This window comes from Chenopodium quinoa, unplaced genomic scaffold (genome assembly GCF_001683475.1).
Source record: "Chenopodium quinoa cultivar QQ74 unplaced genomic scaffold, ASM168347v1, whole genome shotgun sequence".
NCBI lineage: Eukaryota > Viridiplantae > Streptophyta > Magnoliopsida > Caryophyllales > Amaranthaceae > Chenopodium > Chenopodium quinoa.
The window spans coordinates 351591-379449 of NW_018744626.1; the positions used below are offsets into that span (position 1 = coordinate 351591).

General features: G+C 34.1%; 2 protein-coding genes and 1 long non-coding RNA gene across 4 annotated transcripts; all 3 read right to left on the reverse strand.

Moving 5' to 3' along the window:
• Positions 1-831: 831 nt before the first annotated feature.
• LOC110700283 (putative F-box protein At5g60060) lies at positions 832-4215 on the reverse strand. The gene is made up of 4 exons (XM_021877799.1): positions 2687-4215; positions 1964-2157; positions 1777-1838; positions 832-1685 (listed from the first exon to the last, which is right to left on the reverse strand). Exons 1-4 carry the CDS (start codon positions 3862-3864, stop codon positions 1431-1433), a joined length of 1689 nt encoding a protein of 562 aa, XP_021733491.1. The 5' UTR covers positions 3865-4215; the 3' UTR covers positions 832-1430.
• Positions 4216-5701: 1486 nt separating this feature from the next.
• LOC110700284 lies at positions 5702-10561 on the reverse strand. 2 transcript variants are annotated; one of them, XM_021877801.1, is made up of 5 exons: positions 10324-10561; positions 6705-6919; positions 6488-6540; positions 6234-6401; positions 5702-6143 (listed from the first exon to the last, which is right to left on the reverse strand). In XM_021877801.1, the coding sequence occupies exons 2-5, from the start codon at positions 6706-6708 to the stop codon at positions 6042-6044; spliced, it is 327 nt and encodes a 108-aa protein (XP_021733493.1). In that variant the 5' UTR covers positions 6709-6919; positions 10324-10561; the 3' UTR covers positions 5702-6041. The 2 variants fall into 2 exon arrangements, with proteins under 2 accessions (XP_021733493.1, XP_021733492.1); XM_021877800.1 differs by having other exon boundaries at positions 5702-6401; positions 10324-10559.
• Positions 10562-14654: 4093 nt separating this feature from the next.
• On the reverse strand, positions 14655-18163 carry LOC110700285. The gene is made up of 4 exons (XR_002507183.1): positions 16872-18163; positions 15740-15867; positions 15597-15660; positions 14655-15187 (listed from the first exon to the last, which is right to left on the reverse strand). It is a non-coding gene; the product is annotated as an uncharacterized LOC110700285 (long non-coding RNA).
• Between the last annotated feature and the right edge of the window lie 9696 nt (positions 18164-27859).

Consider the following 27859-nt stretch of genomic DNA (forward strand, 5'->3'; position numbering starts at 1 on the left):
TTGACACACTTCTTTTCCTACTTGCAACCTACATTTACGTTTTTCCCCTCATTCTCACACCAATAAAAACAAATTTCCAGAAATTCAACAATCCAGGGCAACAATTTCACAATTCCAAACAAAATTTTCTGCAATGCAAACCAATTTGCATGTATTATTTAACCCATCACAACTCAAAATCATCAAACAACCAACAACAATTAGGTTAATTATGTTTGTTTTATGTCAATTTTTGGTGATAAAACCTAACAATTTATACACAAATTGAGCAAATGAAGAACATAGCTGGGTTTGTACTTCACTACGTAATTGGGGAAACATTGTTTTGCGTCCAAGCACTGTCTTTCTTCGTCAAATGAGTTCGTTTGCTTGTCTACAAAAAACCCCAATTTTTTTGGGCGAATTTCAAGTATAGAACTAATTACTTAACACTTACCTCAAGTTATTGTTAAAGTATTTATGGTGAGTTGAGAGAGAGATAGAAAAACCCAATTTGATGTGATAGTGTTGTAGAGCATTCATGGAGGAAAGGAGAGAGAGAATAGAGAGGAAATACATTGGAGGGAAAATAAAGGGAACAAGTAATAGGGGGAGTGCAATTATCAAAACAAGTGGCAGCAAGAAGTAAAAGAAGTGAGTCAACACCTGAAAGTGTTAGTCAATGCCGGATAAGAAGGCCCAAGTTTCATTCAACAAAAAAAAGTGATCGTGGTGGTTTTTTTAACAAAGAATGCTTTAAAAGGTTTTTTCTTGCAAAATGAGGCATTTAAAAGGTTTTTTCTGACAAATTTTCCAAAAATATATTAAATTAACTTAAAATTATAGGCTTTATATCAAGTTATCAACTGGATACATAGCAATGGCAAGGAATAAATGTTTGAAGCAAAACATGCAAGTGGAAAATACAATGGAATTGTGGAATCACCAACAAGATCTGATGATGAAACAAACTAAATTCAAGCAAATTCATCTCCAAACATTTAACTACTCCATGCTTCATAGAACTAGCAGAAATATCATTACATTTAGCAGGAGCAAAAATTAAACCTCCTTAACAAAAGTATGCAAGAGCAGCAGAACACATGAAATGCCTTCAGTTCTGCTGTGCTTTGTCTGCTACTCGACTCCAAAAATTGATATATGAATATCTGAAAGTATCATTTACAAAGTCAGAAATCAGCATAAATCTTTGCCTAGGCATTGTTCCTGCTCTATTGGCCCAAACACAGACATGCTATCAAAAACAATCTTTTTATCCCTTTCAAGCACTTGCTTCACTTCAGCAATCTTTTCAAGAAAATTATGTTCAATAGCGTTGGCCACGACTGTAACCTTGTCAATCTCCATAAGAACAGCCTCCAATTGCATTCTTTTACGCAATGCCAAAGCCTTCTCTACAAACGGAACCAACCAATCTATTTTCAGGTGCATCAGTTGAGATCAGATAAGGTGGAACCCAGATAATGAGCATGATCCTCAGACAAAGTCTTTCCAGAGTTAGATTTGAGTATTATTACCATCTTTGCTAAAGACTCCAATGCTGTTGCTTTAGTATCGCAACTACGTATTGCACTCCCTTCAACAACATCCCCATGCTTCACCCAAATCTTTTCTAGAACAGGCAGAAAGTCAGACCGGACTTCTATGCCAGAGAGCTTCAACATTGAAGCATACTCCCAAGAATGCTGCACCAAAATTGTCATAGCTTAAGTGTCATGCAGAGTGATGCAAGAAAGTTTACCACAGGCAACATAACATCTTAATTTCTAATCATACCTGCATTTTAGGAGCCTTAGAACCTGACAAAGCATTATTCTCTGGAGTCTCTGGTTCCAAAGCTAAGGAGGAAAATATTGCCCCAACAAAAATAAGTAAAAAATATAAAACTACTTGTATTATTTAAATATGTATATTCTAATATGTAAGCTTTATCATGAATTCACAATGTCGAACAATAGATAACCTTTTTCATGTCTGTGTACTGTATCAGAAACAATTCGCTCCTCAAATGTAGAACTGCTAAGGAAATTAGGGGATTGGTTAACCGGAATCTGTTCCTCAACTTCATTTTTTACAACGGGGAATGCTATCTCAGGCCTGGTAGGAGAAGCTAGGCTACGGATATCCACTTGTTCATGTTCATCCTTCTCAGAATCCCTTGAAAACAATAGAAAATAAATCCAAGTGTCAACAATAATCCATTAGACCCCTCTACAAACTTTGGAATTGGCCAAATCATTAACCAAGTTGTCCAATATATTGATAGATTTATTGCAATACTAGAAAGTATGAATTGGTGGCATTTAATTATTATAGGAGATGGTACTAACTAAATCCATCTCTGGTGACAACATCCTAAGGATTTTGCCGGAAAAATCTAACCTATCTTCCATCATCAAGACAACGAAAATTCTTGATAAAACTACCTTAGGTTGTAAATAATCCATTTTTAGAGATTCATGACCACTCTTTAATTTTTATAAACAAAAGTCTAAGCTGAGAGGATTAAGTTCACTACAACATCAATGACTCATAAGTTTCAAGCTACAAGTTGCATGTTATAAGGGAACAGCTTTCAAATTGATGAGTGATTATCAACTACCAAGAATCAACATATGTTAAAAGCAACAAAGCCCGATCAAGCAATATAATAAAAGGACTAATTCAAGCCAAAAGACAGGGTTACCTGCCGGGTGTAGACGTATCTGGGGGAAGCCATGTTGGAGGTGGCCACAACATACAAGATATAGCCTCAAAGTTTGTCTTATGTATCTTTTTTACCACATCTTCTAAACAAGATATGTAAATCCCAAAATTTTCCGTCAACTCTACCCACTTGGATCGTAACGAGTTCAAACTTGAGCTCGAAACAATAAAATTCCCTTTATGCCATAACACATTTTCAGTAGAGAGGAGAAAGCAACAATCAATACCCAAAAACATGATTCTATCTACTAGAGTTTGCACAGCCTCCCATTTTTGTAGCACTACATTCAACTTGTAAACCTTTATGTCATCTTTAACAACTAACAAGAGTTCTTGACAAGATTCAACCAATTGAATTGCACAGTTAGGAGCACAAACGAAGCAATCAACGACAGTATCAGTCACCTTGAATGTCAAATGATCAACAACATACAATTTTCCACCCCCAGCAACTGCATAAAAAGTTCCTCTAAAGCATATTATATCCTTAAACCATAAAAACGAATTTATTTTTTCAAATTTCCAAAACCCACCATTTAATCTTAAACCAAACAAATTCCCTAAAGAGTATAAAACCACAGCAGTGAAATCAGTAGCAGTAGCATACAATTGTTGAGCAGAATCTGAGTAAACAACAACTTTACAATCAGAAATTGACCCACTATCAGACCTAAAACAACATCCTTTACCAATCTCCGAAACCCGAAAATCGGAAAGATTTAGGGTTTTAGGTAAATTCTTAGGAAAATTTGAAATGGGGTCCCTCGAAATTGGATAGAGAAGACGAATTTTACCAGGTTGCCTTTCTTCAACAGTTAAAATCCAACCTTTGGAATCATTATCAAGCTGACAATCAAGGCGTTTAACAAAAAACACAGAAATTGGAACAAGATCAATGTTATCGTAACCTTGCTTATTGAATGGAAGAGAAATTGGATTAGGGATTTGGCGAGGAAAAAAAGGGGTTAAAAAACTAGGGTTTCTGGGTAGAGGTAAAGAAGCGCGCCAATTTTTGCATACTGACCGGAATCTGCTGACGTCAAGTCGACTTTCAAGGCGATTTCCGATTCTCAATAATGTTTCCGGTGAAAGATCCGACCATCTTGTTGCAATTTTCCGGCGAACTCTGGTTTTTGCTCCTCTGTCCTCTTTTTTCATTATCTTAGTCTCTAAATTTGGAGGGTTAGTTTTTGAATTTTGATGAGGAAAAAGAGAAAAATTATGCCAATAACATTAGCCCAATTGAGTTTACTTTGATCGGGTGATATGGTTCCACGGGTCATGGGTCAGGTCGTCTAGAGTATACACTTAGACAAGATCGGAGGGTCTAATTGACCTCGATTGACATAGCTCAATGGTTGAACTCTCGTATCACTTACCTTATTACCTTATACTAGATGAATTGTCAAGTTAATTCAAGTGATTCGTCCAACCCTAAATTCGGGCCGTCTCAACTAGCTTAGAGCTAATCAAAGGGAAAAAAAAACATACTTAAAAATCATCTTAAGTTTGTCCGGAGCTAAACATACTTGTATGAGTATAAAGTTAATAACTCATTGTTCCATCCACTTAGACAGGGAATGACTTAACTTAATGCAAGACATTATAGTGTCAAAGATACTACAGTTTTTAATTGAGGACTGGAATGCATTTCACAATATTAAACAATAATTTTAAACAACATTCCAAAGTGACACATAATAAATTCATTTCACTCCTACTGCGATGGAATGGGCATAAATATGAACTTTAAGAAAGATTTAATGTTTGAAAACTTAGGTGTTTGAAAAAAATTAACTAATCCAAAACGACATTACCAACACAATTTAATAAATCAAAGTTAAAGTTAGGTTGACTTTAAATCAATTTATCCTACTTATTTTTTTATTATTATTACAATAAGATACAAGGGTGCCCCTTTTTATCATTTGAGGGGTGGGGGTGAGGATTGAACCCTGATTACACCGGGAGAGTGGTGGGACTAACCAATACCATCCCTCCACTCTTTGATCCTCATTTTTTTAAGGAGATTAAAGTGTGCAAATTGACCTAATTTATTAAAATTTGTTTCCTACCTATAACTTAACAAAAAATGTTTATTAAAAAAATACACTGAATCTTCAAATTGTAGTTATACAATAATTTTATAGGAGTGAATTGTTTTGTAATACTAGGGACTTGTGGTTGTGACCGGAAAATATGACTTCTAAGGCCCTGTTCTCTAATTCTCTTCACCTTAAAATAATAATATTAAGTAAAAATAATTTTAGTTCTGTAAAAATAAGTTCAATTCAGTAAAATTAATTTCAGTTCAGTAAAAAATTAAGTTCAGTTCAGTAATATTTAGTTTTCTTAAAGAAGAATTATAATAGAAAATCAGTAAAAATAATTTTAGTTCAGAAAAAATAATTTCAGATCAGTAAAATTAATTTAAGTTCAGTAAAAATAATTTAGCAAAAATAATTTCAGTTCAGTTTAAATAATTTCATTTCAGCAAAATTAAAGTGAAAAGAACGGGGCCTAAGTTTTAACATCCAAAATTGTTGTGGACTTGTGGTTGACTCACCCTTGACTGGTTGGGCGAAGCAGCGCAAGCCTTAAGTAAGGAAAGTGATGGCCCATTAAAAATTTATGTGTCTAAAAATCCAATAGCTTTGATTTATAAATGATGAGAAAGATTGGTACATTTTATTGAACTCATAGTCCAAAATTGTTATTAACGAGTCAAGAAATCCAAAGCCAGCCTCCTCAATTTGAAAAATGTGAATGATCTTTGGAGCTAATTTTGATCAACTTTAAGGGTGGATACGTGAGGCGGTGAGGGCATGAGGCTAGGCCCCAACACTACTCAAACAAGTAAAATACACCATAAGGCAGAAGCATTATTCTTTGCAGTTGGCGGTGACTGAAAAGCACAGCCATTCCATTTTTCACTATCGTGTTTGCACTGAATAAAAAATATCTGTAACATAGCTTGCACCAAAGCCCCCATTAATTTGGACCAATGCAACAGGAATAAGCACTCTTTGGCGTTTGAAATTCAGGGCTACATAAAAGTTTAACCAATTCAACAAGAGCAAAGGGATTAAAAACCCAACAGTTAAACAACTGTACAGAAGCATCACCGCAACTGCTTCTACTACATGTCTACAAAATATCACATGCATCCTATGGAATTACAATCCACAAAGCAATTAGCAGTAATCAGCACAGTCCCTCCCCAAGCCATTCCTCTGGGTCTATTGGCCCAGATATCAGCATGTTATCAGAAACAAGCTTTATGTTCTCATCGAGTTCTTGCTCTACTTCAGAAATATGTTCAAAAAACTTAAGCTTCATCTCTTCAACCCGAGCTCTAACATAATGGTCTCCAAATGCTTTTGTTTTTGTAGAGATAAAGCCTTTTCAACAAAGGGAACTAACCAATCTACTTTTAACTGCATGAATTGCAAATCAGACATGGTTGAAGCAAGATAATTAGCTTGGTCGTCAGTTAAAGACTCCATGTTGTTAGTTTGGAGAATTACAATCATTTTTGCCAGAGACTCCAATGCTGCTGCTTTAATGTCACAACTTTGTAGTCTGCTCCCTTCAACATCCTCATACTTCTCCCAAACCTTTTGCAATATAGGCAGGAGATCAGGCCGGATATCTACACCTTGAAACTTCACCATTGTAGCTGCTTTTTCACCAGGCTGCACAAAACCATGTCAATCACCAAGCCCGTGAAGTAAGGAGATCACAATAACCAAGCAGAAATGCAAAAAAACATCCAATTTACCTGAGCTACAGAATCTTCAGAAATTTTCAGCATAACAGCATCCCCTGGGTTCCCTGGTTCCAAATTTAGGCAATACCAGTTACTTAAAAGCACATCATATGTACATACAGAACATAATCATGTAAATAAACAAAAGATAAAAGGTCAACTAATCAAAAGGGATAAACCAATTAGGGATCAAGTTTCAGCTTAATCCTTTGATGCAAAATGCACTTACCCATAGCAGGCTCGGAAGGATTAAGGGATTATATGACCACAGGTTGCTGAATAGATATTGATCCCACAGCACGATTACAGGGGTTTAAGGGTGAAACTACCACAGCTTGCTCCCAAGCTTCAGATACTTTGAAGGAAATCAAAGCCTCCTTGGCTCTATGAGAAGAATGTTGGATGGAAACATATGGCTGCACCTCTACATCCTCCTTGGAATCCCTTTTGAAACCATACAACATAAGTTAAGAAGTGATCTTGCTCAATCAATGAACAAAAATTACCTTGCTTCATGCAATCTAATAATAAAGAGCTAGATGATCTATTAAGAAACCATCTGCAATTTATCACTCATAATGAACAAATTCAAACAACACTGGAAATAAACTGATGTTCCAAAAGAACTAAATGACTCCCTAACTGTGATGTATTAGTAGAATGAGGCCTTGGCATCCAGTAATTCAGAGTAACTTCTAGCAAATGTCTTTAATAGTTTAATTTAGCTAGCTATCTTACAAAGAGATGGCTTATTTGAGCCATTAAAGCATACATAAATCAGTTTCGGTAGCAATTGCACAGCTTACTCATGGTCAATATACATCTTATACACAACTAACACAAGTAAAGTGATTTAATAGATGATTTTTACTATAAGAGACCACACAGTACAAGCTAAATTAAATAACATAATACTTCAGGTTATTTTGTAGAGAAGACTTACATATTTCAGTATACAGATATCAAAGAATTTATTCCACACTTTGATTGCAGGTTTACTCAAATACATTGATAAAGTTGTTAGTCATAATACTCTTCAAGGCAGGGAATAGTTAGGTAATGGCCTGCGCCTATTCAATTCTTATTTAGCTTACATATACAGGCCTAAGAGAATAGTCTTTCGGTAATGGCATACATCTGTTTGTTTGCATAATATTGCCAACTTGTTAGAAAGTATAAACATTAAAAGACTTGGAAGTTGAATTCTCTTTTCCTCAACAATAAGAAGAAATTAAATACGTTTGCCCTAATATATTAACAGCCTCAAGCCCTCAACTACTCAAATTTGATGAATAATCACTTAATCAGGAGGAAATATGGAGTTGTGCAAAAACTAGGCAAAAAATTTCCACAGCAGAAGAATTGGGAATCTAAATTTCATATTTTAGGCTAACTGTATAAAATATTGCTCTATTTCTACCTTCAGTGCCAATGATAAATTTATTTTCTGTATATCAAAAGGCCTACACTGAAAGGGCTAAGACAATATTAACAAGTAATCCTTATTATTACACAAGGAGCACCCTATTCTTTAAAAAAACTTAGATATAAACAGAAAGCCGCAGTACATGCATGACTAATTGTGTAAATGGAGCAATGGAATGTAAAAATTACCAGGCAATCAGGCATAAAACCATGTAGGGGGAGGCCACAACAAACGAGTTATGGACTGGTAAGACAAATTGGATGATTTGAGTTGTGAGTCATTTTTACCACCATGATCTAAGCAGAATATGTAAATCCAATAATTTTCAGTCATTACTATATACTCAGCTGATCTGAAGAAAAATACAGAGCTGAACACAACAAAATCCCCTTTAGACTGGAAAATATCTCGAGTGGACACAAGAAAGCACAAATCAGCATCTAGAAACATTATCTTATCTCCCAGAGTTTCCACTGCCTCCCATTTGTGTTGAATATCATTTAAAAGTAAACTCTAGATTTATTTTTGACAACTAAAAAGAGTCCTTGACATGATTCCACCAACTGAATAGCGCAACAATATCAGTCAACTTCAATGACACATGATCTATGGCACAAAGTTTCCCCCCACCACCAACAGCATAAAAACTTCCCTTCAAGCATATAACATCTTTACACCAGGAACCTTCAGATTCCCTTACTATTTCACGCACTTCCAAAATATTATTTCTGATACTCAAAGCAACCAAAAATCCACCAGAGTACAGAACTAAAGCTGTGAAATCCTCGGAGTTAGGTGAAGTGGGAGCAGAATTTGGGCACAAAACAACTTTGCGTTCATATGTGGAGCCACTACAAGCACAAAATCGATACCCTTTACTAATTTCAGAGACCCGAAATTTCAAAAGATTAAGAGATTTACAGAAACTCGGAGACAAATTTAAGATGGGATCCCCTGAAAGAGGATACAGAAGTAGGAGACTAGGAGCTTACCAGGTTGCCTTTCTTCCACTTTCAAAATCCAACCATTTAGATTAGAGTTCAACTCAAGGGGTTGCACAAGAATTACTGAAACTGCTACCAGATGGAGACTCTTTTCGTTGAAGGGGAGTAGCTTAGCATCAAAGATGGGGATTTTTTGAGGCAAGAAATTGATCAAAAGGTTAGGATTTTCAGGGAGGGGTAAAGAAGAGCGCCATTTCCTACATACTGACCGGAACTTGCAGATCTCAATTCGACTTTTGAGGCATTTTCCTATGGCTGATAGAACTTCTAATGAAAGGTTTTCCCAACCCAGTGTTCAGATCCGGCATCGATCAGGTTCCTCTCCTCCCTCTCTGACACTCACCTTTCTTGTCTCTCTTCTCAAATACTACAAATGGAAAGATTTTTCCATGCTGATGATGCCAGGTTCCGAAATTGACTCTGTACAGTGTACATTAAGACGTCATTGATCAATGATCATCCCAAAATAAAAGGTCATACATCTCTCTCATTCTCTTCTACATCATTTCTACATACCATTTCCAAAATCACTATGCCACCTAGCCCTAACTCCATAAGTGATACCCCCAAGGCTGTCCCAAAGTATACGGAGGTCCTGTGCGATAAAAAATAAATGGGCCCCCCATTCAATTTATAATTGTGTCATCCAAAAAAAAAAAAAAAAAGTGAAGCTCACAACAATCATCGAACCTTGAACCACTTGTAAATATCCTCCAACATCTAACCATTGAGTTACCTACAGAGATTCTGAATAATAATGCTAGCTTATTTGTTATATTCTTAAATTGATATGAGGTCCTACTAACTTTTGGGCCCTGTGCAGTTGCTCGCCCGGTACACCCGGGCCTGGATACCCCTATATAAAAAGTGTGTAGGATCACACTCCCTCCGTTCAACTATAATAGTTTACATTTGATTAAATCCTAAGAGAAAAGTTCACTCAAATCCTCGATGATTAACAAGTATAAGATTGTTGAGAAATGAGAACAAGCATCTAATTATGAAACTATGATCAAATTCTTACAAAGAAAGTAAAGACTTTATAATATCGGAAAATAGAATTAACCTATTGAAATGGGACAACAAATATACAGTAGAAAAATGGTATGGGTTCATCTTACTCTTATTAGGGTTCCAAAAATCAAGCAGCTTTTAGCATCAAATAACGGTCAAACACTAGAATTATGAACCCAATCAACAAAAATTACAGTACTTTCTCCCTTAATCGAGCTATTTCATAGTATAGGAGTGCAAATATCAGATAGAATAGCATGCAATTTCGAAATTAAAAATTGCTAAAGCTAATTTCAATACAAGAGCAACAATATTAAAAAACCCTAGAATTACGAACCCAATCATCAAAATTGATTTAACAATTGAAGTTCAAATTACAGAAGGAAGAATGGCGTAATGCAAACCTTATCTTTGCGGTGAAGAGAAATACTCCGAGACAACAGTCAACGCTGCCGGAAGTTGATGGTTTCGCCGTCGTCAACAATACCGGAAATTCGGTGGCGCAACGGCGATTATGCGGTGGGAGAAGCTATTGTCGCCGGGAGAATGGATTCAGCAGAAATAATGTTGGAAATGACAGAGAAAAGAAGAATTTATACTTGAGATTTTTTGCATTTCCTATTATCTTTGGGTTTTATTTACTTCGAATTACTCGTACACTGTAACCCTAATTAATTACCTAGCAAAACACCCAATTCCCAAATTACGTCTCTTTTACAAATATTCCTACTTTACCGTCCACGTCACCGGTTCAAGGGAATTTTATTATTTAATTGAAAAACCGCTACTTGAAGTAGCGGCGTACGTTGGAAAACCGCTACTTGAAGTAGCGGTTTATACTAACTAAAAACCGCTACCTCAAGTAGCGGTTTCTTGAAAAATCCACTACCATAGTACCATTTATTCAAGAAGCAAGGATTTTTGCCTCAACTACGAAGAACACCTCCACCCTTTCTGGTGGTGCTCCTCCCCTACCGCCGCTGGCTTCTTGCCACCCTACTGCCGTCGTTTTAGCCCCCCCAACCCCGTTTTGGTGCTGCTGTAAATTAAGGGTCATATGAAGAGTTATTTTATAAACCCTAATTTTGTTTTCACCTAATTAACTTGTTAATTTTATTCTTATTTTCATTTTACATAATAAATTTGACAAATAATAAGCATTGATTTTGAAGATTGTATATAATGGTGAGCTTATAAGAACAACAAGAATAAAGCTTGCAAGTTGCGACTGGTTTCCATGTTAAAACCCACTACTTTGTTTTGACATAAACCGCTACTTCAAGTAGCGGTTTCTATTTTGAAAACCGCTACTTCAAGTGGCGGTTTTCTGATATATACCGCTATTTTAAGTAGCGATTTATAGCTTAACCAACAAAAAAAACGGTTTATTTCTTTTAGCTTACGTGGACGGTATAATGGGAATTAATAAAAGATTAATCGTAATTTGGCAATTGGGTGTTTTGCTAGCATTATTTAGGGAAAAGGCTCCAAAAAGTTACTCATTATAACTAAATAAATCATATAAAATCTGTACTTGGTTAAAAAAATAAAATATATTATAATATCTTCACTTCAATATAATACGGAGTAGAATCTTATAGCTGTTATCATCAAATCAAAATATGATAAAAATTTAAGGAAACTATCCTAAATTCCTTATAGTGTTCAATTAAATAATATTTTTCCAAATATACAAAATCTTCCTAAATCTTCACCATTGGTTCAACAAAAAATTATCAATAAAAACTACATGGAAAAAATATATCACTGCCATCTATTTCCTCTATATAATCATCAACTATTCACTCCATCTCTTCGTTAAAAAAAACAAAAACAGAGTGTCATAAATTAAGAAACTTGAGTGATTTTTTGAGAAAATTAGCAGTAATGGAGATTGTAAGCAAGAAAGATTTCGAAGGTCTAAGCAACATCAACAATCTTTCTCCTTTCGAAATGCTACTTGTTGTTGCCGAAAAAGCATCCGAAAAAGAGAAGAAAGTAATCAATAATCCTAAAGTTGAAGAACACCATATTGATATTCCAATGCAAGAAAAACGTGCTCTCCCTTTTGATCTCAACTCAACTCATTCAATTTCCAAACAACAACGTACTACCCCTTCTAAACGCCGTGGTTCTCCTATCGATGCCTACATTCCTTCGACTTCTAAACGCCGTGGTTCTGCTAAACGCCGTGGTTATGAGATTAATAATATTGATCATCGTCGAACTCCATCACCGCCACTGCCACCACCACAGCCGTTCATACCACCCGCTACTCCTCCGGAAATGCTCTTGCAAAGGATACAAGAACTTGGCGGGTCGAACCCGAAGTTGGTGATATAAAAAACAATAAGCATTTCCGACACGAATAAGAGCGAGAGTCGTTTGTTAATGCCCGTGGGTCAATGTCATGTACACTTTCATAATTGGATAGATGTTCCTGTGATGGTGATAGAACCCGATCTTAGTGTTTGTACGCTTACTTTCACTACATGGGGAACACTTTATCCAAAAAGTTATGTATTAAAAACTGGATGGAATGAAGTATTGATGAGGAATCCTGATATTCAGCCTGATAATATCATGCATGTTTGGAGATTTCAACTTCCGCCGTCGTCCAATGTGGTTTTGCTCTCGTCAACATCTGATAAACAAGTAGAGAGCCACAAGGGTGGGGGTGAGAATCAATCCCATAATCTCATGAAATCGAGAGGGAAACTCTAACCACTCTCGTATAAGCTGTTAATTGACTGTTTTTTTAGTAGTCTTTTCTTTATTATTGTTGTAGTCAATTTAGAAATTGACCTAATTATTGTTGGATTTTTTTGTAATTCAAGAATTTCTTTATTGAAATGAATGTTTGATTTCTGCAAATTATAACATCCCTTTCACAAACAGGGCAGGAGCTCCCTATCACAAGCCACTTTTCCTCACGATTTAGGTGAAACGTATGTCTGAAGTGGGAAAATAATGCTTCAACTTTTTAACTTAGGTCGTAAGGCTCTAAAAAGATGATAACGCTTAACTATTTCAGATTATACAATTATTAGTAAGGAAAATTTGTGAGAAATACAAAGGTCATTATATCCCATTAAGGTTGTTAGGAGGGACCTTTGACCAATGAAAGACATTTGACTTCATTTTCCAACTATTAACTATCAGTTAAGTGCTCCTTTTGAAGAAGTAGACAAGTCCTACAAATTGTTGAATCCTCTAATGGCATATTATGCGAATCAACATGCTTGCAGAAAGCTTAAGGAGGCTTCCCTTGAAGATGACTTGGCTGCTTTTAACATGGTAATGTACTAATTTTCATGCCACACTTATTCCTCCAAAACCTTGATTCATAATGCTGATATTGAGGTAAAGTATTGAAAGTATAATTCTTGAAATTAACATTGTTATACTACAGTTTTGTTTACAGCTTGTACAAGATAAATCACGAGATGACACGAAAAAAGTATTGGAGATGGTAAGGGAAAATAATTTTCATATGGTAAATTCTGAAAGTCAAGAGGAAGAAGCTAAGAAGAACAAATTGGACCGAAGTTGAATGTGTACATGCTATTTGCGGACTTCACAGGTCCAAGTCTTAGAATGTTGTTAAAAAAATCTCAGTAGGCTACAACTAATTGCCAAGTAATTTGTCGTTCAAGAGTCATTAGACAGTTTTTTTTTTTTTTTTTTTTCAATTGCTGTGAGCACAGATTACTACAAATATAATTTTAGTTTCATAATGCATTCTCGCAGTAATTTCAATAGATTTAAAATCATGTATTTAAAAAAATAATGAAATAAAACAAATCAGAAGATGATAAAACCACATAACATTCAAGCTCATACATTGATCAAACTACAAGTAATCCATTCTATTGTTTCAAGAGTTTTATAATTTAAATTGGAGACAATCCAAACAGTTGCGCTATAGTGTGTTGCTCATAAGCAACTTCTAATATTCCAACTGATCAGAATAACACGAAAGCCACGAGTAGACATTAAGATCAGGGTATCATACTTACAAAATAAAGAAAGTAAATGTTCATGCCAAGGATCCAGGGTACGTGGATAAATACCGAAAAGTTGTGTTGATTTTGTTTGAACCATTTTTGGTGGGTAGGGAAATACCCTTTGAAACAAGGTTTCTAAGAATAATATTATTGTTATTTTATCTGATCCACAATATGAGGAAATGAATTGCTGAAACTAAGACATCAAATTTGATGATTTAACTGCTCTATCCCTAACCAATTACCAAGGAAAAAGAAAAAAAATTACTCATTCAGTTTTGATCACCCGAAAGAAAATTTAGTTGATACCTGAGTTAGAGCTGGCATGGAAGGCTTCAAAGCTGCATCATAAACCCACTCCTTATTTTTAGCTGTTTCAAGGGCATGTTTAAAGAATCAAAATCTGCAAGGTTCTTCTCCATTTCTGATTTTAAAACTTCCAGTCTCGAAAGCTCATTCAAAATATCTGATCTTCCCCACAGAAGCACGATATACGATTTTGACCCCTGCCTCCATACCAATATGACATGAACCCTCCCCACAAAAGCAGGCATTCTCTGCTCTTTCTCAAACAATTCCCTGCATACCAATTGGGTAAAAGTTAAATTATTCACTTCTTAGGGATTTCATCTCATTGACTACCACTTTCGAGTGTAGCAATTTTAGGCAATTAGTTCTCTGAAATTTTCAATCAAAATTGTATGTACCATAAAGGGTAAAAACAGGCATACATAAAAGTAACAATTTCCTCATAACTCCAACATTCAAGATTACAGATCAAGTCACCAATAAGTTAACATATCCCTCTCCTAAATGTTTCAAAAATAAAACTTAGGCTAAGATCAACAGAGTCCAAACTAGGACCATCAGATTACAAAAACAGATTTCATGTCTTTCTTTACTTCATCCAGTTTGGGTAATTCAGCAAGAACCATCAGTTTCATTCCTCAGCTAGTGTTTAGGCCTAATCAAATTCCTTCAGAGAGCTCTTATGAACAACCAAAGCCTTTTCAACAAACGGTACCAACCACCAATTCAAAATGCATGTTTTAAAAGTCAGAAAATGTAGAGCTCAAGAACTCAGCTTGGATTCATTCAACAATTGTCCTGAGCCACTTTGGAGGATAATCACTACTGTTGCTATTGACTCTAAGGCCCTAACTATCATGTCATTACTGCCAATTGTACTCCCTTGACATAGAAAACCAGACAAAAGGTAGGAAGCTTCACCATAGCTCATGTTGATAAGATCACATTTGTACTGCAAGGAGCAAAATATAAAGTCATTCATACTATCAAAAGATTAAATGCAGCCAAAATTTACATCAAGAAAAAAAAGACGCCTAAGTAATTCACAATTTTTAAGAGCCCACCCCCCCAATTCCTAAGAGGAAAATAACAATCCAAGCCCAAGATTAATCTGTACTTCTGCTAAAGTACTCTCTTAATCCACCAAAAATTGAAAAGGGAATACAAAAGTGAACAACTATAAAAATATAATGAAGACCCATTTATCCACCAATGAGTAAGCTAGAAAAGAAACATGAAAATTTATCGATTTATTTCTTATAAAAATATGCAGAGCACAAGCTAATGAACCCCCTTTTCAAAATTGGAAACTAAATTAGACAAACGGGAGAAGCATGAGAATTTTGAGCCATACCCCATACCTATATTCTCAAAGCATGGAAATCCCCAAGAGCTGTATGCAAATTTATACCCGTAGCATTTGGTCTGGAGCAAGAAACAGAGATTCAATACAAGAATAACATACAAGCAATAAACCTGATATATAAATCATAAAAAGGATTACCTTGTTTGTTACTATTTCCAGCATCAGTAAAAGGGGCAACAGTCAAAGACGTGAGCAATTCTCCCTTGATGTCGTCAGTTGAAACATCTAGGACCCAGGAATCCGATCCTTCATTCTCCTCATGATCCCTACTTAAACAGAAAGCAAATTGAGGACTCAATCCCTTCCATAAAACTGATTAGTGTTTTTCCAATTACAAAATAAAAAGCAGTAAGCAGAGCATCATTATTGCTTGGAGAATGTGCATAGGATCACAATGTCACTTAACAAGAGTGTTCAATCAAAGGAACAAAACATAATAATCCAATCAAACATGCCACGCATGTGGAGGCTGGAGGAAGGGTATAGAAGATTTAAAATATGTCTGATCAACTGGTCCCGGTCTATCCCTTAGGGATATGAGGGTAGAAAGTATTAGTAAGGAGGACAAAAGACAAAAGTATAGTCTGAAAATTTGAAATTGAGTGCCCTGCCGGCTGTCAGTGCCATGAAAAAAGGTACACTTTCCTCTGATATATGAACTCTACTATGTACAAAGTACAAACTTAAAACTATGATATCCTTATAAATTGCATTGTTTGTTAGTAATCTTAGAAATGAATGTAATCCACCAAGTACCTGTGCCTATAACCAACCAAAAGCTGAGTATGTGCCCCTCTTCTATACTTAAACATTATTGAGTATTGACTGCCCTAAATACTAAAAGCTTTTCCTCCTACTCTGTTTAGCTCTTTTCCACCTATCCCCCACAAACTCCTGATTTAAGCATCAGACACATTTGGATCGAGGTCTGAAACAGAACACCCAGTAAACACAGCATGAGGTACTACAACAATTTGTAGCACCAATTAACTCTGAGATCAATGTCAAAGCTATAGGCAACAATAATAGCATAGCATATTCAAACAGCAGTAACAAACTACTTGTATCTACAAGCACATTGACATCAATCAAATACTTATACATCAGCAGCACAAGTGCAGATTAGTGTAGTATGCTCGGAATGAAAGGTTTAGTACCAAGGTAATAGACAAGTAAAATACATAATTCTATGATCTTTTATAGCATGTAAGCAAACAGCAAGAAAATCATATTGACATTGAGAATCATCATTTAAGGAAAAGTTACCCACTTGAAGTGTACAAATCTGGCAAGAACCAGGTAGGGGGTGGCCATAGCGCTCCAGCAATGGTACCACAAACTGATTCGATCCTATCTGTATCCTCCATTCTAAAATAGAAAACACCAATAGGAAGATTTACACTTGCTTCTTTAAACACCTGGAGACTGTGCAGCAGAGGCGCAGCAGAGGATTCAAAGCAATTTTGTGAGAAAACAAGGTAATCCCCATTCATTTCATACCATTTCAGCTCATTTCAGAAAATAAGAGTATTTCGGCTTATAAGAGAACACATTCACTGCTGGCTCTCCTCGAAATAGATACTCCCGTATATTAAGATCTTGAGCACAGACAATAAAGCACCAATGTAGACTAACAAAAAGTGACCAACCTCGCAAACTTGTTTCCATCACCGATTCTTTATGCAACTCGCCCACACGGTATACCTTAAATTGATTCTTTTCCAACATAGAATTCTTTTCATCATCACCATTACAAGACCTATTAAGTTACTAACCAGAGTTTCCCCTCATTTGCCACCAATCTTTTCCGATTCCATGAATCAGGACCGGGCAATTTCACAGTAACCGTCTTATTAACCTTCAATGTTTTGTAATCAACAGAATGCAAATTCCCTTTGAAATCAACAGCACAAACACTTCCCTTAAAACTAATCACATCAGAAAATCTAGTAATCAAACTTTCGCAAACAAATCCCCAATTCCCATTTCTCAACCTCACCCCAATTAGAGTCCCTTCACCATACAACACCATAGCAGTCGAATCAGAACACAAAACCACATGAACATCATTTACATCATTCCAATCACTTGCATACTTAAACCCATAACTTTTAGCAATTTCAGTCACTCTAAAATCCAATAAGTTCAGATATTTGGGGAAATTCGAAGGTAAATTCTTAACAGGATCCTTAGAAAGCGGGTTTATGATTCGAAGCTTACCTGGTACAACTTCCTCCACAGTTAAAATCCAACTGCTGCGGTCACTTGAATAGGAAATCGGTTGAACAAGAAATACAATTCGGGCGAAGAGAATTAGGGTTTCATTAGAGCGATTGATGAATGGAAGAGTGGAATTTGAGATTTTGCGAGGAAGAAAGGGGGATAAATAGCTAGGGTTAGGTTTAGGGTTTATTGAAGCTCGCCAATTACGGCAAACGGAACGACATCGGAAAACGTCAATTCAGCTTTCAAGGCATTTTCCGATGTTGCAGAGCGTTTCCGGTGAGAGGTTCGACCAAAGTCCGGCTCGTGGAACTTTCCGGTTAGAAGCCATGTTTGAAATTTGTGTTACGTTGGTAGGGGTGTCCATAATTCGGATAAAAACCGAAATTCAATCTAATCCAAATCGAATTATCAATTCGGATCGGATCCGAACTTTAAATCGGATCGGATCGGATTGAGATTTTTTGGAAATTCGGATTTTCGGATTGGATCGGATTGACCCTAATTGGATCCAATCCAAACCAAAAACCGAATTGTAAAATTAAGCTTGTATATTATGTATATTTTGAAGTTTAGCTCAAATACATAATACTACATAAAATAAATTAGAGAGACTTTGTATTAATTAATTTAATGACTTAACGTTGAATTGTGTATTTTAATCATGATTTTGAAGACTTTTATTTATAGTAAAGCTTTATTTTTATAATTGTATTAGGCGCTAAAAAAATAATGTATTATAATTTGGATTTTCGGATCGGATCCAAATAACCGAATTTTAATTCGGATTGGATCAAGAGAGAAATTCGGATCGGATCGGATTGGAAAATTGAAAACCGAATTATATTTCGGATTGGATCGGATTTGAACTAAATCCAAACCGAAAACCGAACGGACACCCCTATACGTTGGAGAGTTCCAAAACCTTGCCTAAAACTAATACAGAGTAATTTTTTTAAAACAAAGTAAGTTAGTAATTACTCTATTTTGCAAAAATAATAAAATGTACTCGTAAAATTAACTAATTCTATAAGAATAAGTAAAAACATAATAAAAAAGACTCGTATTTTTTAGAGTTCTACCAAAGCTTTTGGAAAATTGTCAAACTATACAAATATGGACTAACTAGCATAATTGTTTCTAGTTACAAATTTGCTAATGTATTGTTAGCTCGATGAACATAGCTACATTTAATTATGTGTAAGTACTTTATACCGTCGGGTAAAATAAATCTTTTTACCTACAAAATAAAATCTTCACATCATTAAAACAAAACAAAAATCTTTTAACCTTTTCATTTTTTTTAAAGAAAATTGTAGTCATTAACAAATTCTATGCACCAATAAAAATAAAAATAAAATTCTAATTTTTATAACTAAAAATAAATTAAATTAAATTAAATTAAAAAAAACTGGCAATTAATTAGACAGTCGGTAAAAAAGAAAAGAAAAAAAAATCACCTACAACAAAAATCTTTTCACCTCAAAAAAAAATCATATAATTTCCTTACTTCATTAAAAAAAAAAAAAAAAAAAAAAAAAAAAAAAAAACCTTATAAAATCTTTACTTCATTAAAATGTCATCTTATAGCTGTTATCATCAAACCAAATAATCTTTTTCCAAATATACAAAATCTTCCTAAATCTTCACCATTGGTCCAACAAAAAATTATCATTAAAATTACACGGGAAAAAAAAAAAAAGCACCGCCGTCTATTTCCTCTTTATAATCAATCAACTATTCACTTTCTTCTCTGCCATCAGAAAAACAAAAACAGAGGTTTCATAAATTAAGAAATTTGAGTGATTTTTTTTGAGAAAAGTAGCAGTAATGGAGATTGTAAGCAAGAAAGATTTCGAAGGTCTGATCAACATCAGCAATCTTTCTCCTTTCGAGATGCTACTTGTTGTTGCCGAAAAAGCATCCGAGAAAGAGAAGAAAGCAGTCAATAATTGTAAAGTTGTTGAAGAACACCGAATTGATATTCCAATGCAAGAAAAACGTGTTCTCCCTTTTGATCTCAACTCAGCTCCTTCGACATCCAAACAACAAAGTACTAATAAACGCCGTTGTTCTCCTATCGATGTCGACGCCTACATTCCTAACTCAACTCCTTCGACTTCCAAACAACGAGCAGCAGTACTACCACAAGAGCCGCCGTTGGTACCACCGGAGATGTTCTTGCGAAGGATACAAGAAGTTGGAGGGTCGAACCCGGAGTTTGTGTTATTAAAAGAAATAACCAACACCGACATGAATCCTAACATGAATCGTTTGTCAATGCCCTTGAGTAAATGTAAAGCACACTTTGAAAATTGTATAGATGTTCCTGTGATGGTGATAGAACCCAATCTTGGTGTTTCTATGCTTACTTTGACTAAGTGGGAAAAGCCTAGTAGTTATGCATTAAAAACTGGATGGAATCAAGTATTGGAGAGGAATCCTGATATTCGGCCTCATAATATCATGCATGTTTGGAGATTTCAACTTCCGTCGTCGTCCAATTATAGATATGGTTTTGCTCTCGTCAACATCTTTTATTAACAAGTTTCCAAAGCCCTTTCTAAACTATATGCTGTTATTATTGTTGTTTATTACTGTTGTCGTAGTCAATTTAGAAATTAACCATATAATTGTTGGATTTCTTTGTAATTCAAGAGAGTGCTTTATTCAATTGAAAGTTGTTTGATTTTAACATAATGTTGCCTGTCTCTTTTATGTGGTTCAAAAATTTACAATTAATATGATAAGAATTAATGATAAGATAATTGCAAATCAAAGCTTTGTTTATTCATTCACCATCATACGAGCTTTATACAAGCTATTGCCTTGAGCCACAAGGATTAACAATATAGCAAATAAGCCAATTAATAAGATATTACTAAGATACTCTATTATTTAGCCGACCTCACTTTTGGGATTAAGGCTTTGATTGATTGAATATGATAAGAATTACTCCGTAATAATTAATTGCAAGTGTTCTTATGATAAGAATTAAAAAAATTACAGGCCAGGCAGTAATGTGCTCACTTGCCCAGAGTTTCGAGTCTCGATTATTGAGTTTATCATGATGTCTGTTAAAATGTGTACCTATGATGATGTTGGGCAAGCGGTGGCCAATGGGATGGGGTGGAGCCGTAGGGGATTAGTATGAGAGGGTTTTGTTTTGTGGAATGCTAAATACCGCCATAAAAAATGATTACCAATACCAACATTTGGTGTATAGACAATCATGCCCTTACTATTTCACCACCCCTTATCTCCCCGGCAACCCATTAACCCTTCTAACTAGCAACGACCACCACCACCTTGACCGACGACCCACCACATCCCCTTGATTAATGGTTGATACTTAAGAAACCTAGCAAAACCCGCTACCCATTTATAAACTTTGTTAATTTTAATTTCTACAACTATATAATACAATACTAAACTAGCCATTTCAATTACAAATAGCATGTACAAAAAGAAAACAAGATAATAAGAAGCATAATTTCAAGACCTTAAATGGAAAAATCAATCATATAACTAATAGTACATAAAACTAAAACTTTTAGCCAGGTAGGATTTATTTGAATATATTTTATGAATAAAAAAAAAAAGTTGGATAAATTTAGATATATTTTTTAGGATAAAAAGATAGTTTATAATTTTATTTTCAATGTAAGATAAAAATGTTGCTTCAAAGTTTTATTTTCAATAAAATACCAATATTTCATATGAACAAATTAAATTATAGTTTTATTCAAAAATATACTTCGTATTAGATTATCAATAACTATCATATAAATTTATTTTTTATACCTTAATTTTTAAGCGAAGGAAATAGTTCAAAACATATACTTCGTAACATTCATGTACAATATATTCTAAGGGTCTGTTCACATTTACTTAATTTCAGTTCAGTTTAGCTCCAATCAGTTCAGTTCAGCTCCTTCTCTCATAAAATATCCATCTCAACTTAGTTCGGTTCAGCTCCAATTAGTTCAATTCACTTCACTTTAGCTCAGTTTAGTAAAAGTGAACAAACTTTAATTAATTGAAATAAAATACTTCACAATCTAATATGATGTTTTAGGGTACTGTATGTAAACCTATAAATTAGGTCTGGTCATGAGTCATTTCGGATCGGGTCACGGGTCAAAAAATGCACAACCCTAGCCTAAAGTTTAGGGTTTGGGTCAATATTATCTATTTTTGACTAATTTTTAGAAATTTCTAATGTTTGAAGTTGACTTTGCTAAAAAATATATATAATTTTTTAATCAAACATTCTCATCAATAATAATAATAATATAGAGTAATAATAAACAAGTGCTACATAAGAACCGTTCAAAAAAAAAGTGCTACATAAGAAGAAAAAAAAAATAGTGATAATTTGCTAAAACATTACATGAGTACTAGACTACTATAGTACTATTACATAATTTAAATTTGGCATGTATAGATAAAAATAGATAAAAAATTTATCTTAAAATTTAAAAATCGGATATCGCTTAGGTACAAATTAAAATTAGTTTAATAATAATAAAACAAGTGCTACATACTAATATTATATGGAGTATCTTTGAACAGAAATCCCAAAGTTTATCTTCTTTCTAAAAAAAAAAATTAAAGCGTTTGCCACAAGTTGAGTTGTTTCAAAAAAAAAAACTGGTAGTACAAAGTACAATACAATTAGGATTCCTGTCAAAAGAAAATAAGGATTATAAATATATACATAAATAGTCTCAACGCCATAAATAAAATTTAAAATTAGATAATACATCCGGGTGCACCATGCTCATGGTGCACCCGGGTAAACAAAAAAAGCGGAAAGAACATATAGTGTTTGATAAAGAACATACCTATGTTTGACAAAGAACATACCTTTAATATGTTATTTGAGTGTGATCAGTGTGTTCTTTGAGTAAAATTATATGTTCTTTACATTATAACTTATGTTATTTAACATATGTTGATAAACATATTTTTTTTTTGGGTTTAATAATACAAAGTATGTTCTTTGAATTTGGCGTGTATGTTCTTTAAGGTCGTAGTGACGCCCAAATTCTATTTTTTATTATCATGTCATATTTAAATTACTTTTATTATCGCACATTCTTTGAGTTTGATTAGTGTGTTATTTAGGTATTAACTATATGTACTTTACAATATAAATTATGTTCTTTTTAACATTTGGTATTTTGAAATTTGATATTGAAATCTTAAATTATTTTTAATTGAAAATAATGTTAGAGTAAAAAAAACTAAATTATTATGGGAAGTTGAATTTTTTTTTGGAGAGATAGAAAACTATTTTTTGGGGAAATGATATCTTTGGCAAGGATTTTTTAAGAGGTGATCAACAATGGCATGACTCACATCCCGACCCGAAATAGGGTGGGTTTGGGCAAACCTAAAAATGCATTTTTAGTTAAAACTCGATCCGGGTTCGAAAAAAGCCCGAAAACCCGCTACTTTTCTACGGGTTTGAGCACGAGAAATTATGATATGGCCCGGGCCTACTCGATTATTTATCACTTCTAAATTTTTCCCGTTAATAATGTGTAATTTTTCAGAAAATTTTATCAAGCTTTTATCTCGTTCTTTTTATTATATCTTTATGTTCTTTGGTAATGCATGTTTTTGTCAAATACAACCATGTTCTTTGTCAAATACATGTATGTTCTTTATGAAACACATGATGTTCTTTCCGCCTTTTTTTTATTTATCTGGGTGTATGATGAGCACTGTACACCCGTGTGTATAAACCACGTATTAAAATAAAATAATCTTATAATTTGACACAAGACATCGAAACATTTGAAAGTTTTCTCTTCTTCGTTAATTCACGCAATTTATTCGTTATTCTTTGTTGAAGATGAGTCCACTTGATGAGATTACGGCTAGTATGCCTTCTATCCACCACTCTCTTCTATAATTTTTTCTCAATTTTTTTTATGAATTTCCTCTAACTTTAATGTTACGTGTTATTGTCTTAAAATTTTAATTATTTTAGAAGCTGAAGGTGACACAAAAGAAGTGGCAAATTTAAAGATACGCCTTGTTATATGTTTCTTTTACCAGGTATTAACAATAATTTCTCTTTTTTTAATCTTGAACATTAATCCCATTTTAATCTTGAATATTAAAATAACCATCACCAACATTATACAAAGTATATACTTTCGGATCAATGACATCATAACAGACAACGAACCATATCATGACATATCTGTTGGAACAATAAGTGTGTAGTGTGTGAATTTTGTGAAAAAACTCAAAGTCCCACATTGGTGGGAAATGAGAGTTTTACTCTCTTTATAATATAGAGAGTGGGCTAAAGGGGTGTGGCCCTTGGGCTACCCACATTTTGTGGGGAGGGAGGACCTATATGGTAAACCATCTATCACACGCGCGCCGAACCGAGCCGGGTCGGGTTTATTAAATAAACTTATTTTTTGGACAAGGCTAATTGCGTGATTAGTTCCTTGATTTTTGCTAAACGTTTTTGACTGATTACATTTGACCGTTTTTTCAAAACTGATTTGAACGTTCAACTTATGACCGTTTTCATTGCGTGATTAGTGCCTAATTAAACAGCAGCAGTTACGTTGCAATTTTGCCTATAAAAGGCGTGTTGATTTCCTGTTTTTAATACACAAAAAAATACAGAAAGCAATCTTCTTCTCCTCTCTATTTTTCCTCACAAAAACAAAACCCTCGAGCAGTTTCTTTTCTTTTTGGTGTTTAGTTGCCCGGTGGTTTTGTGCAGTTCCACCGGTATAATTACAATAGAGAAAGGCTGTTTTATCCTGGGGAACATCCGGTTTAGTACGAACTGCTTGCACATTTTCAGGGCAGTGCCGTGAATGTTCTAAAGAAAGCGACATAGTCCGCGACTCAGTCTAATTTTCGGTAACTTTGTTCTTACTGTTTTTGTTCCCGCAGTTCCGTTTATAACAATATCTCGGTATAATAATTTCATTGGTTGGTAAGGAGAAGGACCCTAACGAATTAGAACCTCTCACATGGCGTCTCGACCTATGTGTACGCCTAAACACTTTGAAAGTGGGGGAAAGGGTAAGGAAATTTCCATCCCCAAAGTGTCCCCATTGGGGTTTGATGCTTTGGTGTATAAATATTTGTTTGACCCTGCCAAAGTTTTGAAGTATAAAAAATACTGTATATACATCTATTTATTTATTTGTGTCAACTATGGTCATTGTTTTCTTACATGAATCTCATTCTGGTTGTCTTGCAGATGGTGCTTCTAGCAGCGAGTACTGCATTTGTTTTCAAATTAATGATACGATATGATTTTGGTTTATCTGTGTTTTTACTTTTTCCCATTACTGTCGGTTTTTATGCTCTCCATCTTGGAGAAATAGGTCAGTATGCTCAACTTAATTTTGTGACATGTTTATATGCAATATGATTTATTATGAATAATTTATGAAAATTTTACGGTAGTCGTTTAAACTATAACTAATATTTTTCATTTATCAAAATTTTAATTTCATTTATCTATTTTTTTATTTTATAGTTTCTCGAAATATAAATATTTATTTTATGTTGGATTTAAATTTTCAAGTATATATTTGTATTGTAGAGATTTGAAAACTAATTGTGTTTATATTATATATAATGTAAAGTAGCCATATTTCAAACGACCATCGTAAAACATGTATTTAATTTAATTGATTGTTTAATTCCTGTTTTAAAGGTCGTAGTCTAAACCAAACAGATACCTTGAAGTCGTACTTGATCCGGTCATATATAGCCATGTTCCTTCTTTTAGCAATGAGGATACATACTCTATTGGTGGTAAGATTAGTTAATTTTCTTCTATTATCCAATAAGGGTGTGTTTTCTTCACTTTATTTTTGATCTCAAATAATTAACTAAGCTCAACATCGTATTTCTTACCTTACCATTTTCCAGGATTTTGAAAACGGGGTTGTGCAGTACTCTTTGACAGACCCTCTACTAATCAGGCAATTTCATGCTATGATCCATGGTATGTTTTTTTATACATCTTTCCCTACCCTTGTTAGTTGTCACACTTTATACCAAGACAATTATCCTTAATACTTGCTTTTTTAAATGATGCAGAAATAGCGTCGCCAATTGTTGCAATAATAATCACATTACCCCTGATTCGAAGCTTGTCTTCTTCGTCTTCTAGTCGATCTATGTAATCAAGAAAAAGTAATTTTGTTTTTAGAACAAAAGAAAAGTAATTAGTTCTAGTGAGTATTATGTGTTGGAAAATTTGCTCTTATTCTTATGTAACGAGTACTTGTGACTTTTTTGGTACTCAATTTATAATTAGTTGGCTTTATTCTTACATTTATTTTTAATTTTACCATTTTTCCATAATAAGAAAAACTACTAGTAAATAAGATTTATGAATCGACCAAACCTCTTTTATCCAAAGGCCTTTCTAAACTATAAGCTGTTAATTGTCTGTTTTTTTAGCAGTCTTTTCTTTATTATTGTTGTAGTCAATTTAGAAATTGACCAAATTATTGTTGGATTTTTTTTTAATTTTTATTTATTTATTTTTTTTTTATTTTTTTTTTTGTAATTCAAGAATTTCTTTACTGAATTGAAAGTTGTTTGATTTCTGCAAATTATAACATATATAGCAGATGGGTCTAATTTTTTCTAATTAAAATTTCTGCCAAAGTGAACCAAATTAAAGAAAGATGATAACGCTTAAGCAATACATCCAGCTACTTGAACCAATAGCTATATATCAGTATATCCCTATATCAGTTTAATATGTTAACGGATTAGAAGTACAAATTAAAATCATGTATTTACAAATACGGAGTATAATTTTAATTTCATAATGCATGTATTTACAAAAATTATGAAAAATACAAATTAGAAGATGATAAAACCACATTACATTCAAGCTCATACATTGATCAAACTACAAGTAATCCATTCTATTGTTTCAATTGTTAATTTTGTGCTCATAAGCAACTTCTAATATTCCAACTAATCAGGGATACACGAAAGCCATGAGTAGACATTAAAATTGGGTATCTACTTACAAAATGAAGAAATTAATTGTTCTCTGCTCTTTCTCAAGCAATTCCCTGCATACCAACTGGGTAAAAAGTTAAAATATTCACTTCTTAGGGATTTCATCTCATTGACTCCTACTTTCGAGTGTAGCAATTATAGCAATCAGTTGTATGAAATTTTTAAACAAAATTGTATGTACCAAAAACACGCATACATGAATGTAACATTTTCCTCATTACTGGAGCATTCAAGATTACAGAAAAAGTCACCAATAAGTTAACATATCCCTCTCCTAAATGTTTCAACAAAAAAAATTGGCTAAGATCAACAGAGTCCAAACTAGGACCATCAGATTACAGAAACAGATTTCATGTATTTCTTTACTTGATCCAGTTTGGGTAATTCAGCAAGAACCATCAGTTTCATTCCTCAGCTCAGGTTTTGACCTAATTGAAGAATTAGAATATGTCGGAATGGTCTGATGGTCTGGTCCCGGTCTATTACTATGGGAGATGAGGGTAGAACGTAGAAGCGAAAAGGACAAAACACAAAAGTATACTTTCCTCTGATGTATGAACTCTACTATGTACACATACATTTTCCTCTGATACATGAACTCTACTATGTACAAAGTACAAACTAAAAACTATGATATCCTTTTAAATTGTATTGTTTGTTAGTAATGACTGTAATCCATTAAATACCTATGCCTATAAGGGCTATAACCAACCAAAAGCTGAGTAAGTTTCTGTCTCTTATACTTGTACATTGACTGCCCTTACTAAAAGCTTTCTCCTGATATAAGCACCAGACATATTTGGATCGTAGTCTGAGAAAGACTATCCATTAATCACAACATGAGGTGCTATAACAATTTGTAGCACCATTCAAATCCGAGATAAATGCCAAAGCTAAAGGCAACCACAATAGCATAGCATATTCAAACAACAGTATCAAACAACTTGTATCTACTAGCACATTGGGATCAACCAAATACTTAAATTTCAGCAGCAC

What these genes read in the sequence shown, in the direction of transcription:
- LOC110700283 (XM_021877799.1), bottom strand. Translation starts at nt 3,864, where the DNA reads ATGAAAAAAGAGGACAGAGGAGCAAAAACCAGAGTTCGCCGGAAAATT. An exon ending in AGTACACAGACATGAAAAAG is followed by an intron (nt 1,839 to 1,963) that starts GTTATCTATTGT and finishes TTTCCTCCTTAG; the next exon opens with CTTTGGAACCAGAGACTCCA. An exon ending in CTAAGGCTCCTAAAATGCAG is followed by an intron (nt 1,686 to 1,776) that starts GTATGATTAGAA and finishes ATTTTGGTGCAG; the next exon opens with CATTCTTGGGAGTATGCTTC.
- LOC110700284 (XM_021877800.1), bottom strand. An exon ending in CTGAAGATTCTGTAGCTCAG is followed by an intron (nt 6,402 to 6,487) that starts GTAAATTGGATG and finishes GGTTTTGTGCAG; the next exon opens with CCTGGTGAAAAAGCAGCTAC.